This window comes from Rhea pennata, chromosome 5 (genome assembly GCF_028389875.1).
Source record: "Rhea pennata isolate bPtePen1 chromosome 5, bPtePen1.pri, whole genome shotgun sequence".
Taxonomy (NCBI): Eukaryota; Metazoa; Chordata; class Aves; order Rheiformes; family Rheidae; genus Rhea; species Rhea pennata.
In genome coordinates, this window is record NC_084667.1 from 66694013 (window position 1) to 66711981 (window position 17969).

A 17969-nucleotide genomic window follows, 5' to 3' on the forward strand; every position below is an offset into this window, starting at 1 on the left:
CTAAGAGCTGCTTTGTCCAGAGGGATCATCGGATGAATAAGCAGTCACTTCCTACATTAAGTCTATGGTTGGGGATTTCCCAGAGCAGGGCTGACAGGCTGCAAGAGGTGCGAGCGAAGAGGTGGCTGCGCAGCAAACACATCGAGAGCAGAGTTTGCTCATTTGCAAGCTCCGGTTCTGCTTTTTATGTTCATTAACAGCTAAATAGTAGGTTACATTAGCAGGAACTTTGTTCGTAGTGTGTGTTCTTCCCTGTCAGCTTTTGCACCCCAGCAGTTTCAGGTGGGACTGGAAGATGCACTGTGTGAGTTGCAGAGGACTGCAGGGAGAGCGCTGCGCAGCAGCTGGAAGGCAAGATGTTACTTGGAAAGGAAAAAATATTGCACAGCTGTCGTCTTTCAGAGTTACCCCTGTGCTTTTAAAACTGGATATGACTTTCAAAGAGCTCGTTGTTATGTCAGTGTTAGGAGTTGCTTGTAATTGCTGGGTTTCATACTGCTATTCTTTCTCTTTCCCCAGAAAAGTTCAGGAAGTAACTTTTTGTCGCATTTGGAATTTTTCCAGTTTTGCTAGTGGAAACTTAAAGACCTGGAGAAAGTAGTGTCTTTATTTCTTCTTGCAAGGCCCCTGCCTTGGGGCTGTGAGATGTGGGGGACTGGACTCACCCCTGGGTAGTACAGATGCCCCACATCGGGATGTGGAAAAACAAGAACCGATAGTAAGCCTGAAAAGCTGTACAGAATCCTCCAGGGATAAGGTACTGGTTGTTAAAGAGTCGCTTGGGATCCAGTCCCAGCCTCGCTGCTGCCAGGCTAAGCAATCCAGGGACAAGTCATTTTTTCTCATTAGTCCTCTTGTTTTTCTTCCTCCTCTTTGTCCTGTCTGGAGGATTTCTGAATTAATACTGTGGGAGTGTATAGGGAACCCATTCACTGACCAGGACCCCATTGCGCTAGATGCCATGTGAGCAGGTAGCAGAAAGAGCCTCCTTTGTGCCGAGGCACTCGCAAGTCGAAGATTGGAGGCCACAGGCATCTAAGGGAGCAATGAGGCAGTGCCAGCCAGCTTTAAAAGCAAGGGTTGCAGTAAATAGGGCTGAAATGAGTTAGACTGAAAGCTCTTTTGGGCAGTGAGCGTTTCTCGACTCTTTGCACAGCACTTAGCAAAATGGGACGCCTATCTCCGAATTGGCTTCTAGAGGCAATTGAATACAAGCCATTATTTGCATCTGGAACTGGCTGACTGCATTTTAGGCCAATAGTCACTTACCAATTAACACATTTAAACTTCTACTTTTATGTCCTTTGAAGCTTAATTCTCGTCCCCCTCTAACTTTTAAAATGGCCTCTTTGTTCTAGACGTCAAGAAAGACTGGTCAGATCATGCGCTATGGTGGGAAAAGAAGAAAACTTGGCTCCTTAAAACTCACTGGACATTGGACAAATACGGTATACAGGCTGATGCCAAGCTCCAGTTCACACCTCAACACAAGCTACTTCGTCTTCAGCTTCCAAACATGAAATACGTGAAGGTGAAAGTCAACTTCTCTGACAGAGTCTTCAAAGCCGTTTCTGACATCTGCAAAACTTTCAGTAAGTATTAAATACCTTAGGAAAAAAAAAAAGATTTCACCTGAATTCCATCCAGATTGGTGCCAACTAGTTTTTGAGATTGCCAAACACAGGACACGGTTTGAAAGGTCATTGGTTGATCTGTCTTAGCTTGCATGCTTTTCTAAGAAAGTATTAAGTTGCTGATATTACCCAGCCGCAAATACTGAACATCTGATGGTCACCTGGGAATTGCCACTCTTTTTGCTTTTCAAATGTAGTCTTGTATATGTAAATACTTACATAACAATACCGGACATACCGCAGACAGAGCTGATTAAGAAATATGTTTCTGTAATTAATTCTTTTTCATAACAAGTCTGTTCTCAGTTTTGTGTTAGATAAGGCAGTAGCAGCCCTGCTTTATGCTGAAGTTATTGATGTTGGGTCATAATTTTTCTGCAAATTTATGTTCTAGATGAAAAACAAACCCTCAAGTAGGATATCTGCCAAATTTGTGGGTATCTTTCTAGTGGGAAATCATTAGAGATTAAGTGATGATACTTCACTATAAAACTGTCTGGTGGAGGGAAGTGACTGATTCTCTCTTCCCTCCCCAACTCCTCTTTACACTGCTTTCCCTTGTTAAGAAAAAGCCCCAGAAGAAAGGGCAGATCGTTCACTACCAGATACTCAGGGCTGCTCTTGTGGTGCTGGTTTTGTGCCTTTTTTTCTTTTTTTTTTTTTTCCTTTTTTTTTTTTAACTAATCTTCACAAATTCTTGTCCGAGAAGCCCATGCTTCTTTCTCACCCTCCCCCCTCCCAAATCTGGGATGTAGATTCTGAAAATTCTGCTTAGAACAACTAAATACAAAAAGTGACTATTTATAAATGCTCAGCATGGGCTCTGTACCCATGTCCTGTGGTCACTGCTTCCCGGTTCCTCCTGCCTAGTCGAGGGCAGCCCTGTCTTCCTTCGCTCAAGGGCAGCCACAGTTCCAAAAGGAAATGGCCATCAGCATGCTGTCTTCCTACCCGGAGTCTGCAATTTGAGCTTTGTCGTTCTAGATCTATTTCTGCTCTCAAAAAGCAGATACGGTTACTCTTGGCTGACCCATTTATTTCATTAAGCAGGAAGTGCTCAGCTCTAAGTGAACTGTTACGACATGATCTCCAATACATTTGTGGTTAACTTTGTGTATTTAGCTGGTTAAGAATCTTGATAAGAGTCTTACTTTGCTGGGTTTTGGGTTTGATATTTTTTCTTGAATTGGAAGATTTCTACTTAAAATAGAAAAAGCTACTTAAAATAGAAAAGGCTTAGCCAGGGTTATTTCAGAGGAGATTTTTGGTTCTCCCTTCTCCCCTGCCTTTCATCACAACTTTTAATACCTTGCTAGACAGAGAAAGCATGAGTGCCTGCTTGGTTGCTAATGAATCCTTATGGCAGTGAGTCACATCAGGAAATTCTGATACAGTTAATCACGTAACAGGAGCTCTTTTACTGATGGTGCAGAACGTTCAGAACCTTAAATGGGCCTAAAACGGTTATTTATCTATCTCTAGGGCTTTCAGTATATTTATGAGCAAACTAGCAAAATAATGCTGATATTTAAAGAGGAGAAATGGGAAGAATCTGTTTATCCAGATAACTAACTCAGCTGTGTTAACAGCGCTTTGCCGCAGGCAGAAGTGACACATCTATTGAGGGTGTTTCTGGTTTTTCTCCCATCACATCTGAGGTATTGGAATAAATGTACCTGATTATGATGAAGGAGTGAAAGCAGGATATCACTGGAAATGCCATTCACCCCGTAGTGACTCTTACGAACCTGAGCTGTTAATGATGGATGGAAACTGCAGGGATGAATACAAGGATTAAAGGTTGCTTAGCTGTTGTCTTTGGGTTTACTGGAAGCCAGATGTTCAGCAGATAGGGGAAAATGGCCACACCCAACATCAACTTGAGGGAGAAAGGGGTCGTGAGAATTTCAGGTGAAGATGCGAGGTTGAAGCTAGCTGTTCCATCATCCCGCCAAGCCCTGTGGGAAGCTGTTCCCAGGTTCACAGAGATACTTGAACACCTTTGCAAGGGAGTGGGGCTGCCAGGCCTTGTTTTGGTTCATGAAAACTTGCACGGATTTGAATGCTGCTGGCAGCCAAATGCTACCAACTCTTCTCTCCGTGTCTGCCTTGTACAGGCTTCAGTGCAGACTTCTTCCACGTGAGAACTATTTGGGGCAAACATGAAACCACTGCATGCAAATCTTGACCACTGACTGTCTGTTTTTCCTGTTTATGTGACCTTGCTGTTAGGCTGTGGTTTGGATATGTCCTTAAACTCAGGATCTGCATGCTGAGTGCCAGACCCCCACGAAGGACAGAAGTGCTTACGAAGGCACAATCTGATCTTGCAGAACTCCCTCCCAGTCCCAGAGACTGCAGGCTTCTTGGGCAAGAGGGGGCTGTTGGGTTTGGTCATGCAAAACCAGCCTGGAGATATCATGCCACACTTGTGCAGAGCGTTTAATTCCTGCAAGCCTCAGAATTTATCTACCAGCACCCAGAGTGCCCTCTGGGGCTTTCCAAAAACTGTGGGTAGTACTGTGCAGGAATCATCCCAGCCCTCTTTCTCCAGCCTGTGGAAAGCTACTCTCCTGGACTCTTGCAGGCTGTGACATAAGATTTTCCGAGCTTGCTTGGGTTTTTTGGGTTTGTTTGTTTGTTTTTCTCTTTTTCTCAGGTTAGTGTTAATACTGCCCCTGTCAAATGTGACATTTGTCTCCATTGCCTGTTTCCTGCCCTCCTGCAGCATGTGTGTGCAGGTCAGCTGCAGAGAGCACTCATACGCTACAATGAGTTTGCTGATTGCCTCCCCAGAGTAAACTGAGTAGATATTTCAAGGTAAAAGGAGAAAGGTAATGCCCCTGGTCTAACAGCATAGTTCTTTTTCTCTCCTACTTTAAGAGATCAAGGCAATGACAGTCCAGTGTCATCTGAACCAATGTCCAAGAGACAGAATTGTGTTTTTGAATTGCTTTTTTTTGACTATACCTGTTTTCTGTCCTTGCCCCCAGAGCATTTAATTACACACTTCAGTAATTCTTACATATAGCATGACTAATGAGTATTGTAAGAATACCTTGTGTTGCTGGAACTCTAGCAGGTTACGTTTATGAAAGTACTTTATATGGAAGCAGGATTATACTTGGGTGAATTATTTGAGATTGTGTCCTTTTTATATATATATATATATTCTCTTTAACTTGTAGGATCTATCAAGCTTCAAAGTTGCATATGAAAAAGCTTGGGAGTTCCTAGAAGATTGCTCATACAGCCTTTGCCTTCATTGTGCAAATGCCTTATGGTGTGGTATATAATCACATGGTTGAAAACTATTTTTCCCCACTCCTATGCAGCATAATCTCCAGACCTGTATGCAGGACAGAATAGGTCTTGTGGAGGAGGAGGAGAAGGATGGTCTATAGGACCCTTTCTTCATTATTTGTCAGGGTTGAAAGTTAGATGGTAGTCTGCCAGAAAAGGTGGGGAGCATGGTCCAGGCAGCAGAACGATGCTATAGGCACCAGGTCCTCCTGCTACCTCTGCCACGGAGGCTGCATATTGTGCTAGTAAAATCATTCTTTGCAAACTATTTGAGAATGGTTACTAATTGTAGGTTTTCCAGCTCCTGGGAAGTTGCTTTCATGAAGGCTGAAAACTGTGTGGTAGCTGCTGACAGTGCTCTCCCATTGCGCCATGCACTTAAAGCCCAAAATGGAATAGCTTTAGTTCAGTGAAGATGCTCCTTTGAGGCCGTTCTTGAGCAGGGTGTCCTGAGGAAAGATGCTTCTTCTGTCAAGGTGTGGTAAATCTAATGCCACAGCACTGATGGAGGTTTCACAGCAGTTTTGGTTCTGCAATTTCTGTTTCTTAAAACTGCAAAATCAGTGAGCAGTGGGGAAGAAAGAAGGCTGCTGTCTCCAGGATGGTCATCTCATGCAGCCTAAAGAAGATCTAGGAGCTGACTGTGGACACTCTTCACTCCAATTTAAAAGACTATTGATTAACAACAGCATTCAGAGACCTTACTGTGCTGCTGCGGTTTCTTGTCTGGTGGGTTTCAGCCTATACTGAAGCTTCTGCTCAGTGTGACATGTTTCTTTGTCCAAGGAAATGTGATAAGACACAATGCTTGAAACTATGGACTGAATTTGCTGCAAAACCGGAATTCATGTTAAAGCAATAGCAAATGCCGAATGCTATTTAAACTATATAAATATATATATTTATTATATGTAATAAACTATATAAAATCTTGTAGGAAGAAAACCGCAAGTCAGTACGTCTACTAATGGACCTGCACAGCTGAAAGAGGGCAGTTCTGCCACTCCTGAGTTACATCCCTTTTTTTGGACTGGTTAGCAAGGTGGTCACTGCTGAGCCGGAGCAGCCAGTCCTGCTTTGCAGGAGTCTGCTTTCTGCTGTGGCCCTTACAACTTCACTAAGTTCCTGTGGGCTATGCAGTTGCACCGTAAATGGAAGGTGACCTTTGGATCTCAGAAATTTCTGTTGTTGTAAAGAAGTTTGAATGGCTTCCATCCCTGATAGTGCTGCAGCTAATACTGTCGTGTCCTAGAGTTCAATGGAATCAGACGTGTCGCTGTTGCAATGTTTGATTTCTTTTTAAAGAAATACCTAGTTTCTGCTGTTGTACTGGGTAAAATAATTCCAAATAGTAGATGCTGTCACTGACTGGGTTAGGGCTCTCCTGGGGACAACCCAGAGGTGGATGTGGGAGGCTGGGCTGCCTCACTGGCAGCTTGCACATACCTCAGTTCTGAAGGTCGTGTGAAGCTGGAAAAAGCAATCTTTTTCCCCAGCGGCAGACTGCAGCCCCTCAATTCCCACAGCAACCGGTCCAAAGAGCTAGTGGCACAGATTTATTGCATCTGTGGTGGGAGTAGAGCAGAGAGAGGTCACTGCAACAGGACACACAAGAGAGTAGAAGGCGGATGGAGCAAGTGTTGCAGAACAGGGCAGGAGAAGAGGATCGGGCCAACGGATGGGACTGGGCAGTCTTCATCCATCCAGTGATGAAGGCTGCATTTGCCTCTGGCTCCTGTTGCTGAAGGTTCATTTTGGGAGTGTGCCTGCAGAGCAGCTGGCTGGCAAGCAGCTGAATCCTGAGAGGCAAACTTTGATCTTCAGTTAAAGACCAGAGAAAGAGAAAGTAAAACTTCACTTTTTTTTTTTTTTTTTCTTCTTTTTCCCTGTGGCACTGTCTGTCAGAGTAGCACACTACTGGTTAGGATTCCTGATGTTCTCTGCCTGATGCAGTGACTGCTGGAGATTCAACTTTGCAAGCTGAATCGTATGCAGTAGCACAGGGGAGTGGGATAGGGAGGTGTAGGCATCTTGATGCTCTTTACAAGTCTCCCATGTGTCCCCCTCTTGTCACAATCCTGCTTGGAAGACTTTTCTACTCAGCAAACAGCCCATAAAATCTGCAAGTGCAATTTGAGATGGCTGCAAATCCACGCTTATTAGTGTGAGTGGGAATATCTCCATTGGAAAGTGAGATTATTGGACATACGAGCTGTGGCCCTGTTGCACAGAATGAACATGGAATTGGTGCTAGGAAAGTAATAGCCAGCCAGCTTGTGTTCAGAGCTCCAGCTAACTGACTGTCCTACATAACCATGAACAGGAAAAAAAAAATCCTCTTTCCAAGCACAATAGCTTCATTTGATTATGGGGCAGCGGAAGCCTTCCATCTTCTCTCATGCCCTTAAGTTGCTTCCTTGCAGACTCCCATTGCTGCTGCTGCTGCCTGTAGTTTTTTTCCATGTATCCTGGGAGCAGTAATAGATTCAAGGGAGGATACCCTGCTGCTGTGTAGGCATGTGAGAGAGGAAAAGCAAACAGTAAGCCACAAGTGTGAAGGTTTTTTCCCATGCCTCTGCATTTCCTGCCCTGAGCAATGCTGCTTCTGAGCCTGACTTCTGCTAGCAGGAAAATAGCATATGTCTTGAAGAGCCATGGGATAAGGGAAAGTTGTTTGAACAGAGTGAAAACCAGCATCCTTCTCACATTCTTCCAGCTGTGAAGAGTCCTTAAGCCTGAGCAAAGGAATATGGAAATTTGCACTAGCATTGGTGAAAACTGTGAATGCCGGGAGGAGGATGAGCTTTCTGAGCTAGAAGCACGTCTCTCTGGAAGGAATGGATGCTTTGTACTGGTCTCCTAAAAATGTTGTTCTTCCATCTCTTTTCCTTCTTGAGGGTCTTCAAGACTTGCAAGTCCCGACAGATCTTTTTCCCAAAGTAAGACATGAGGCTCATAAGGCATCTTACTGGGTTCCTGCCTCCTGATCCTCATAGGACTTAATGTGAATTACTCACCTGTTTTGGAAAAGAAAGTCCATGGAGCATCTTGGGCGAAGCAACAACAGTGGCCGTGTCCCCATCTTGCCTCGGACCGGTCCTCAGCCTTCCGGGAACGTTGCACCCTGGACGTGAGGAAGAGGGATGGTGCTGGGAAGCAGGGAGCCATCTCCTACGGGAGAAAACGATCCCAGGGACCTTGTGGGGCCAGAGGAAGGAGGGAAGGGCTACAGCGAGCCCCTGGAAGTGCAGCGAGTGGCGAGTGAGTCACACGAGCGTGACGTGCTCCTTTCTCCGTCCCCTCGCCTCTTCCTACCCTAAAATAACATGCTACCCTAGACTATGTGACTAATGGAAAGGAGACAGCTAAGCTTGTCTGCTGCTGCATCCAGCCGCTAAACGCAACCTGATACTGGGTGACACTGGCATTTGGGAGCTCAGTGATGCAAGCCGGGCTGGAGCGAAGCGACACCCTCGAGCCGTCTAGACACTGAATATGACCGACCTTTTTCTTTTTTTTTCTTTTTAATAACTGGTCTATCTTTCAGTACAGAATGTCCTCTGACTTCTGAAGTATTTGTAATATTTCCACGCCCTAAGCTGCCAAAGAAGTTCTATAAAAAGGTACTGTTTTTACAAAACTGAAACCCTTTGGTGCTACTAGCAGTGGATGCTCAGTGTTCCCAGGGCTTAGCCCGTGTTCATCAGCACATGGAGTAGTGGCCCACGGACAGCCAGTCTTAGCTAAATTTATATCCAGAAAAGCTGTCGCTTCCGACTTGGCGTAGTGCTCGTGGTAGCATGCCGGGGCGGCGGGCGTTGCGGCGCGCTTGCTGCAAACTCTCGTCGTGCCTCTCTGCGTCAGCTGCGTGTTCGTGTCACTTCACTGTCTTCCAGCCCTGACTTATCGTGTGCATTTTTTAAAGACCTACACTAATCCTAAGCAGTCTGTTAGAGGGTGGCTCCCAGTCCAAAGCCCTTCTGTGAGCAGCCTCGTGTCCTGTTTTTGTGTTTTCCCGGTTGTTTCTTGGGATGCAAAGGTATCTGGAGTTGCTCCTCTCTATTGTCATTCTGCAGAAATAAATGCAAACCCCATTGCAAACTGAGGGGGCAGCACTGACCATAACCATGCTCTTACCATGTGGAGCTATAAATATTCCTCTAGATGCCTTCTCCCTAGAAGAATGCCTTTAATCTCCCATCTCAACCTCAAACAAAGCAGCATTCCTCCTGAAACGTCGGAGACCGTGCACACACGGCGAGATTTGGAGGGGAGACGTCAGCTATCTCACGATGGTCTCTGGGAGCTCAGGAGCACTGCAAAGGTGTTGGGGATGGGGCGTTTGGGAGGGAGCGTGCATACCAGCGCAGGGATGGACCCAGCGAAGAACGGAGGCTTGCTGACTTTTGCTACCAAGAGGAGAGAGGATTTGGCAGTAACGCAGCTATTTCTAAATATGTCTAGAGGATGGGTGTGGAAGGAAATCTTACCATTTAGAGAGCCTGCCAAATTGAAATGTACTCAGCTTTTTAAATTGGGAGGCATAAGTGTAATCCTGCCAACTTCTTCATTTTTACTATTTTCCTCTTTTATTGCTTTCTTATATTCATCTGCAGCTGTTGTGTAGGATCCAGACAAACACCAGAAAATGAGACTCAATTGCAAAGTAACTGAAATGGAGGAAAAAGAAAGAAGAAGAAAACCCCTCTCTCTCTGCTCCCCTCCCTTCCCCAGTCCTTATTCTGCCTGTGAAGTAACATCAGGTTATATGTAATCGAGTGAGTCAGGGAATTTTTTCACCCTTACTCTTTCGTTGACGGAGACCCTTTAAATAGACTTCCATCCTGAAGACATCAGGAGGTGCTGGCAAACCTGATACTACTGCATTTCTTAAGATTATCCTCCCTCCAATGGCTCTTTATGGTCTGATGCAAAGGATATAAGTGGATTTAGTCTCTTGTTTGTAGTGCTTAATCTAGTGAGTTGAGTTTGATTCTAACTGCAATTCAGACGCTTTAGGGAACTGGCTTGAAGTGTTGTCTGTGCTCTGACAGGCATCTGGATAACTGGAGTTTGGGGATTTCGTCCCACTTGTGGAAAAAACATCAAAATGTGCAGCATTTGTTGACTACTTACGTCTTTCCACTGGACTGTTTTATTAGGCTGCTAATAAGCTCTGCCTCCTCTTCCCCCCATCGCGTCCCTCCCTGCTAATTGCGCGTGATTTCTCCTCTCGGAACCACCTTGTTGGGCAACCAACCCAGGCAGCATTTGCTACCCGGTGCACAGGCGGGGGCAACCCCACCGGACAGCTTCGCAGTGGGTGCCAGCTGCCGCTCCGTTCCGCAGGCAGCGGATCTGTGGCTGATCCGTGGCTGATCCGCTGCACGCTTTGCTTTCCTGCGCGGAATTTGGGAATTCTTTCACAAAGCGCCTTGGGGCCAGGAGCCCAAACCGGAGCAGCGGGGAAGGTGCGTCTTGTTTTGGGTCGTCTCGTTTTCTCACTGCCGCTGCGCTACCTTCCTTGCTCTTCCCTGGTGCCACCCTTGGACATGCCAGAGTCAGCTGTGGTTTGGTCTGTGCCCTCAGGACTTGTTGGGCATCTCAGGAGGCTTCTCAGGATGTCCTGTCATAGTTGCTTGGCTTGGGGAAGCAAGCAGAGAACTTGGCGTTTACCCAAATAAATAGTTAAGCAGTTGGCCAACTGAAGAATCCATAATAAAATGTTCTGAATGCACACAGGGTATACGAAGCTGGCAAACTGTGTGAAGGGGATGCCAGCCTGCTCTGTGGTCACATACCATACAACATCCAGCACAAGTGCAGTCTTCTCTCCTGGGCGTTCAAAAGCTAGATTATTTTTTGCCTTTAGTCTGTGCTGCAGAACTTTACCTTGAAGCAATTTATGTTAAAGGCAAATCCATGATACCTAACTGTGCAAACTTGAGCTGTGAAACATGATCCACAGAATTCAATTCCACACACACACACACGCACACTGCAAAAAAATTGTAGTTTTAAGTTTGCAGTGAGAGAGAAATGGATTTTGAGGTCTTATTTTCCTGAGAATCGTCATGTAGATGTGTAAGGGCTGTAATTTTTATGAGTCACTGGTTCTAGACAGTGGTGATCCAGTGCAGAAATATTCCGCTTCAAAACACATTGCTAATTTAGGGAAACTGGATCAACATTAAAGAGAGGATTTCCCTTAAATGCTGTCTGTGCTTCAAGTAAAATTACAGATTTTTTTATACTTAAATAGCTAAGCAGTTTTCTGACCTTCTAAGGGAGCCAGGAATTGGGTGGAAAAATGGAAGTTAAGAGAGCTTCTTCAGAGAATTAACTTTTTTTATATTAAAACTCAGTACTAGTTTACTACTAGTTCATTAAACTAGTTGCTAACTAATGTGTCAAAACTAAGCTAGTGTGATTTCCCATAATTTTAAAATCTGGATAGATTCGTACATATTCTGAATGCCCAAGTGTTGTCAGTGAACCTCTCCTCTACGTTGTTGTTTTGCTGTGCTCACGCATGCAGGTCGGTCACCCACGACTCTGGTTTGGGGTGGCTCGTACCTCTTCTGGAGGCCTGCAGAAGATGGGCGTCCATGAGCGCAGCGTGACGGTGTCAGGACGTGCAGGCAGGGGTGTTCGGACGGTGCATCTGCTCAGCGACGTTGTGTTGCATGTAGGGTTGGTATGCAATTGCATATAAAATTGATGCAGCAACACTGCAAATTTGGGATATTGCGGGAGCGCGAAGGCTTCCAGCGGAGCAGTTGTGCTGTCGCTTTGGGTCCCTGAGCCGTATCTTGCTTCTTCGCTGCCGTGGGGACGGGGAGGGTGGTTTGTGCGTCTCGGATGAGGGCAGGTATTGGGATGCTGTGGCGCCTGGGGGGCAGAGCGGCAAAATCGCCCCATCTTTTACACCGAGAGAGGTGGATGTCCATCCCCTCTGGCCTTGACTGTTTTCCGTTCACTGGGAAGAGGCAGACTACAGTACACTTGGACAGGTAGAAGTGCAGCAACTATGTGATTTATTAGATGGATTCTGTCCCAAAACAGGCTAGGTTTTGAATTCTACCTTCTGCAGGATGGATATTTAAAGCAATTTTTGAGGGGCTTGGTCAGCATGACCACAGTCTATGAAGAAAGAGGATTACATCCTAGACCTGCTCTAGGTTTCTGCTTGGGAGATAAATGGGCAAAGCTGGGCAGGGTGAGCTGTGCATGAGCAGGAAAAGAAATGAGGGTTACCTGGAACAGAGAGGCCATGGGTATGTCTTCAGCCTGACCTAGCCCAGGCACGAATAGCTATTGCAGGCAAATGGAAAAGAGGGTACTGTCAGGAGTAAAATCACTTAGTCCAAAGTTTGGAAAAAATTGTCCTGCAGATGAAAAGTCACCTTTGTGGTTGCATTTTTAAATGCATCCTATGAAATGCATGAATGCATGAAATAGCTCCTATAAAGCATGTGTATTTGCGGTGTGTGCTCCTCTAGCCTCTAAACGAGTGAGCTTTTACTCACGTGATAAAATCTGCTAAGTTTGATGAGATGTTTCTGCCAAACGTGGATGTTGCAGGAGAAAGACTGACGGCCAAAGAAAAAACAGGTAGCACCTGAAGCGCCCCAGGAATTGGCCCAAAGCATCTTGCTTTCCCTTCCCTCCTCATTCCTCTGGCTCCTCTTTCGGCGCTGGGTCCTGCTGGCACCGGCCTAATGCTAATGTTTGCAAGGATAATGACTGTCACCGAAGCGAAGCCCTTTGCGATAGGTAAGGTGAACCTCGGCAGAGGTTGGAGACCAGTGCTCGGATTTCTGCTTATGCCACGTCACAGACTCGAACTAGAGAAATGCAAGGATTCAGCCGGGTCTGCAGCTCTTCCAGCACGGGCTGGAGAAAACTTGAAGATAAGATGCAGACTCAGCTGAAAAAGAAAAAAGAAAAAAAAAAAAAAGGAGATTTGAACCAGTTTTTGATTTGAGCCATCCCTTCCATATGGAGAGCTCTGCATATCTCCGCAGATTGTTGTTCCTGGCAGGCCCCCGCAGCCTGCCATCAGCCGTGCTAGGCATTCTCAGCAAGGGAGGGAGTAGCTGGGTTTTCACACACTTAACATGATAAGTAGGAATAAAATACTAAAAGGATCATTTACAGTAATTTCAAGATGTTGCCAGTGCCATCTGTCCTTTGTGTACAGACAAGGAGTCTCTTTTAAAACAAGCACAGTCCCAACCAATGGTAACAAAAGCATAAATTGAAGGGTAAACACATTAGCGGTTTTCAGAAGGTCAGTCCTTTCGGTCTGTCTGCTCTTCACTGACCGCTTTTGCTTCAGAGGGGCCTTTGGCAGGACAAGCCTGGCTTCCGCTGCAAAAAAAAGAAAAGGGTGAAATATAAATAGATTATTTTAATTGTGAGTTTGGGGCTGAAATCAAATCCTTGATAAATATCTTACCCCAGATGAACAACTCCAGGAAATGAGCTGCTTTAGTTGCGATGTGACTTTGAGTTTCCTAAAAAACACAAACCTATGTAAAGGATTTGCAATGTTTTACGCCACTGGTATCCTTTAAATATTTCTCTCCTACTCTTATAACTAAGAAAACAGGATTTGGGGGGTTGGAGCTATATAGCAATTCCTTGTCCCAGATTCCAATTAACTAGAGTATTACCATCTGCAAACCCTTATACCCTTGGATATTCTCTGCTTTAGCTACGGTAACTAAACACCATGTTTGCCAAGCCTGTCTCTATTCAAAACATGTTTTAAAATCCTCTGTAAATGTATAAATCATAAGTGGTGGCAAACTTTTTTTCACAGTAGTTTACTAAAAGATTTGAAAAGTACAGTCAAAAAACGTGCAAAGTTGATTCTCGCTTTTTCTCTAATTCTCGTGTACGAAACGAAAACAGTGTAGGCGGTTCTCTGGCTTTTTTGGTGTTGTATGCTTTTTAGCACAAGAGATGTTTTTTTTTTCCCTTGCATCCCTAAAGCACGCGGTGGGCTTTGGTGGGATCGTAAGCCTCTAAAATGGTGGTATACGTAACGGACTGGTATTCCTGCAAAATTTGTGGCTGGTCAATGCAAAACGCCCGTGACGGCGGAGGAGCGGGGCTGCCCTCGAAGCCGCGCGGGCAACGCGGCGGCCTGTGCCGCCTGGCCCGTGCCCTGCGGCCGGGCACCGTCTGGAAGCGGCTGCCGAAAACTTGCCGGATGCTCCGTAGTCCGAAGATAGCGTCACGAAGAACTGAGGAACTATAAAAAAGTCACTTTGAAATCAGATGGTCAAACTTTGGGCCCTCTCCAAAGATTGCTTTCAGGAGCCGAGCTTGGCCCCGAGCCCTCCTCTTGGCCTCTCTGAATGGTTTCAGCTGAGGGACTGTATCAGTTGCTAAAGCACCATAAATAAACATAACAGTATAAACCTTGCTAGCAAAATACCAGGGGAACTCCTCATTTTATGCTGTGCTGCGTGTTGTCCCGTCCACGTGACCCCAGTTAGCCTAACAGATTTTTTCGCGGTGATACCAGCTAGACGTGATAGTGTGCGTCGAAAGAGCCCGTCTGTGTTCACGCGCCCGGCGTTTATCACCAGGAACGCGCCGGAAGTTGCGTGTTCAGCGACGGCGAGACTAACTGTCGTCAGCGAGTGAGTGCGGGGCGCGGAGAGCTTACGTTCGACAGGCTTGAAGCCCTGGTAAAAAAAATCAGGGTGCATTTAAAGGAATTAAAGCGTAGACAGACTCGCTGAACGCTTCTGGGCCTCGGCGCTGCCGGGGGTGCGGAGCCAGAGGACGGTCCGAGGATGCGCGAACCGGCTGAATCCCGGGGCGCCCGACACCTGGCCGAGGGGACGCCAAGGGAACAGCGTAACCCGTTATTTACAGGGGCGTCGGAGCGACACTGTTGTGCTGGGGTCTTGGGGTTTACTCACTGAAGAAAGCTGGAATGCTGTGTGATAAAAGCAATTCTGGTTAATTAGCTCACAGCGTGGCGTTGGCTTGGGGGCCAGGAGGAAAGGAGAGCTCGTTTTTCAGCCTGCTGTTCTCCCTGGTTGTTTCTAGTCAAGCAAGATGCTGGCATAGGCAGAAGTGAATCGGTGTAGGAAACACATCTGTCTAATTTATTAGAGTGCAGCACAGATGTGTCCAATTTAGATCACGTGATGGGGACCAAATTCCACTTTTAATTGTATTCCTGGGCCTGGGAGTGTACAACAAACTCCCACTGCCGTCAGTGGAACGGCTGCGTGGAAAGCGAGGATAAAATGTGAACCGTGCAACCTCTCCCTGTTAGAATAAATACCAATTCTCCCGTTCAGCGTTCCTCTTGGGGGGCGGGGGGAATAGGCTCTAGCTTCAGTGCAACAGTTCTGTCTCCTTCGTTTCCTATCCCCCCGCTCCGCCGCCTTTGATCTGCTCCTGCATTTCCTAGTCTGCAGCAATTCGTCGTACTGCAGACGCCTTGCTAAAACCGTGTCCCCTGCTATCTTTTATAACGATTAACGGGGAAATCGTGCAGCTGCCTGGAGCGTCGATGTTTTGCATTGGAGCGAGGTGAACGCGAGAGCGAGCGGGCCTCCGTCCCGGGAGACGGCGCTCCCCCGGCGCCGTGTCTGGATCGCGTTTGGCAGGTTATCCCCACAGCCAGGAGTCGCAGGAAAACCTGGCAGCTCTGATTCCTGAGAAGATAAATGTCATGCAAACCGTGCGAATATATCAAGGAGACCTAGTGGTAAGAGCAGACCTGCAGGCTGGCGTGCTACCGTGATGGATCATGCTTGTGCCCAGGTTGTTGTCTGTGCCAGGCTGATGCACAAGCTTACACGCAGCCCCCGGACAGCCGGAAGGCACCAGTAACCGGAAAACAGCAAATTTCTCCCAGTGCAATTTGTTGCCTTCAGAAGCTAAAGCTGCAAGCAGAGAAACAGTGTGGTAGTAAGAGAGGAATTGTGGGTTTTTTTCCCCCTATAATGCATTAAGAATTCAAAGCTTTGCACGTCTCTGTGCAACTAAACATTTCCAGGGGGAACGTGCGAAACCGAAGCTGGGGAGCAGCGAAGGGGCTCGAGCAGAGAAAGGCAGCGGAGAGCGCAGAAACGCTTCGTTCCAGACTCGAGCGCAACCAGTGATCTCCTTTTTCTCATTTGAGTTCTATTTTGGAGCTCTCAGACCTGCGTTTTGTGGTCTCTCATCATTGCAATAAAATGGCTTCTTGCCCAGGTGAATGCTTTTCCAGGCCAGTTCCTAAATACTGATTCCATACCGCTTGCAGCAGACGGAGCCTTTCTCCCCTCTTTTTATTTTCCCCTTCGGTGCCAGCGAGGGACTCCTGGATCTCCTCCAGTTCGTTTACGGTTTCGTTCTGCCTTCTGGCAGACGGTGGGCTCCCTTTTCCCGGAGAGCTCTTTCCCGCTTGGGTGAGGCTGTCGGCAGACATAAGCAAATCCGAAGCGCTGCTTCTGCGTAAGGCGAAGGTGGCTAATGCACACGTTTCGCCGGGAGCTTCTCGGGGTGACGTGCTTGGGCTGCGCCTGCCCTGTCTCTGTCTCGGAGATCGCCCAGGGGTGCAGCGCGGCGGGCGACGGGTCGGGTGGTTTTGCACCTCCTCGTGGCAGAGCAGCTCTTGTGTCGCTTCGGCCATGCCCCCAGGGCTCCCCGAAACGCCTTTTCACCCGGAGCGGCACCAAACGCACAGTGATGCAAACTGGACACAGAGCTCTAATTGCTGAAGCCGCAGTTTCTGTGATGGAAATGAGGGCTCTTGGGGAATACTTCAGTACCGAATCACTAGTCTTGTAACTCCTTTTTACTGTAACTTTTTGTATATTTTTTTGTTTTCCTTAGCCATGCTAATTGTCTGCTTTCGTGAAACAAATCATGGTAGGCCCATGATTTAAGCACAAATGCACTATTATGCTCTTCCTTTTCAATTACACATTTTAAAAATTATTTATGCTAGTTTGGGGCAGAGAAGTGGGAGAAGCAAAGGAAACACTGGCTAAGATCTGTTTTTAAAAGTGTGTGTCTTAAATTTTGCCTTTAACATTCCTGTTCTGGTAAGTAAGTAAACAGCTTGGCTCTTGGATTCATCCAACAGAAGTGAGAAAGCTGGTCCATTACTGAGGTGCCTGCAGAGGAATCTAAGTGTTCATTAAAAAAAAAGGATTTAAGACAATGTCTGCAAATACCACTAGTCTCTCTGTCATGGGAGCTAATGGTGCTTGTATATGCATTTGAGTGACTGTGCCTGGAAAACACTGTATAATGGTGAGTTTTACCTGAACATCTCCAGCCATCGGTGCAAGAAGAGAGACTTACAGGCAGAAGTTGTCTCAGAAAGGTTTGTAGGAAAGATATTCTCAGCTTTGTTTTTAGCAGTTGCAGAGCAGAAAAATGAGTCAAGGGAGATTTTTCAAGTTATTGGATGTTGTTACTAAAGAAAGGGTTTTTTCATTCTTTCTTTCCTTGTTTGCATCTTCCCTATGTAAAATGATTCTGTTTTGTCTCCAGACATCAGGCATCCAGAAGAGCTTTCCCTTTTGAGGAAACCCAGAGATCCATCGAAGAAAAAAAAGAAAAAGTTGGATGATCAGTATGAAGACGAGGCCCTCGAACTGGAGGGTCCGCTCATCACTCCGGGATCAGGTAAGTCAGGGCTTGCTCTGTGAGTTATGGGCATCCGGGGAAGAGGTTGGGAGGAGATGGCCAAATAATGGCATTGGAACATACGCTGAAAAAGACATATGTAGCAGTATTAGTCTCACCTAATTTCTTGAGGTCTGGGCAAGAAATGGACCCCAGATACATTCCATAAATTACCCGGGACTGCAGCATTCAGTCACGACGGCACAGATGAGTGCCTGAAGCTGTGAAGTATGTAGGGAAACAGTACCATGCCAGACTTCAAATAAAAAGGAACCAAGTGCGTCTACTTTAACGCTCAGATTGTGTTGCTGAAGTGTTTTCTTATGCTATTAAGACAGGACATAAATGGAAAATCATTCCTGACTTGAAATTCCAAGT

At 46.3% G+C, this 17969-nt stretch overlaps 1 protein-coding gene across 6 annotated transcripts in view; it reads left to right on the forward strand.

The window, feature by feature from the left end:
- Positions 1-17969, forward strand: part of FERMT2 (FERM domain containing kindlin 2) — a 62777-nt gene that overhangs the window by 23584 nt on the left and 21224 nt on the right. For all 6 annotated transcript variants that reach the window (XM_062577716.1, XM_062577710.1, XM_062577712.1 and 3 more), the window contains 2 exons: positions 1359-1592; positions 17457-17591. In XM_062577716.1, coding sequence (XP_062433700.1) covers positions 1359-1592; positions 17457-17591 — 369 coding nt within the window. The remainder of the gene's footprint in view (positions 1-1358; positions 1593-17456; positions 17592-17969) is intronic.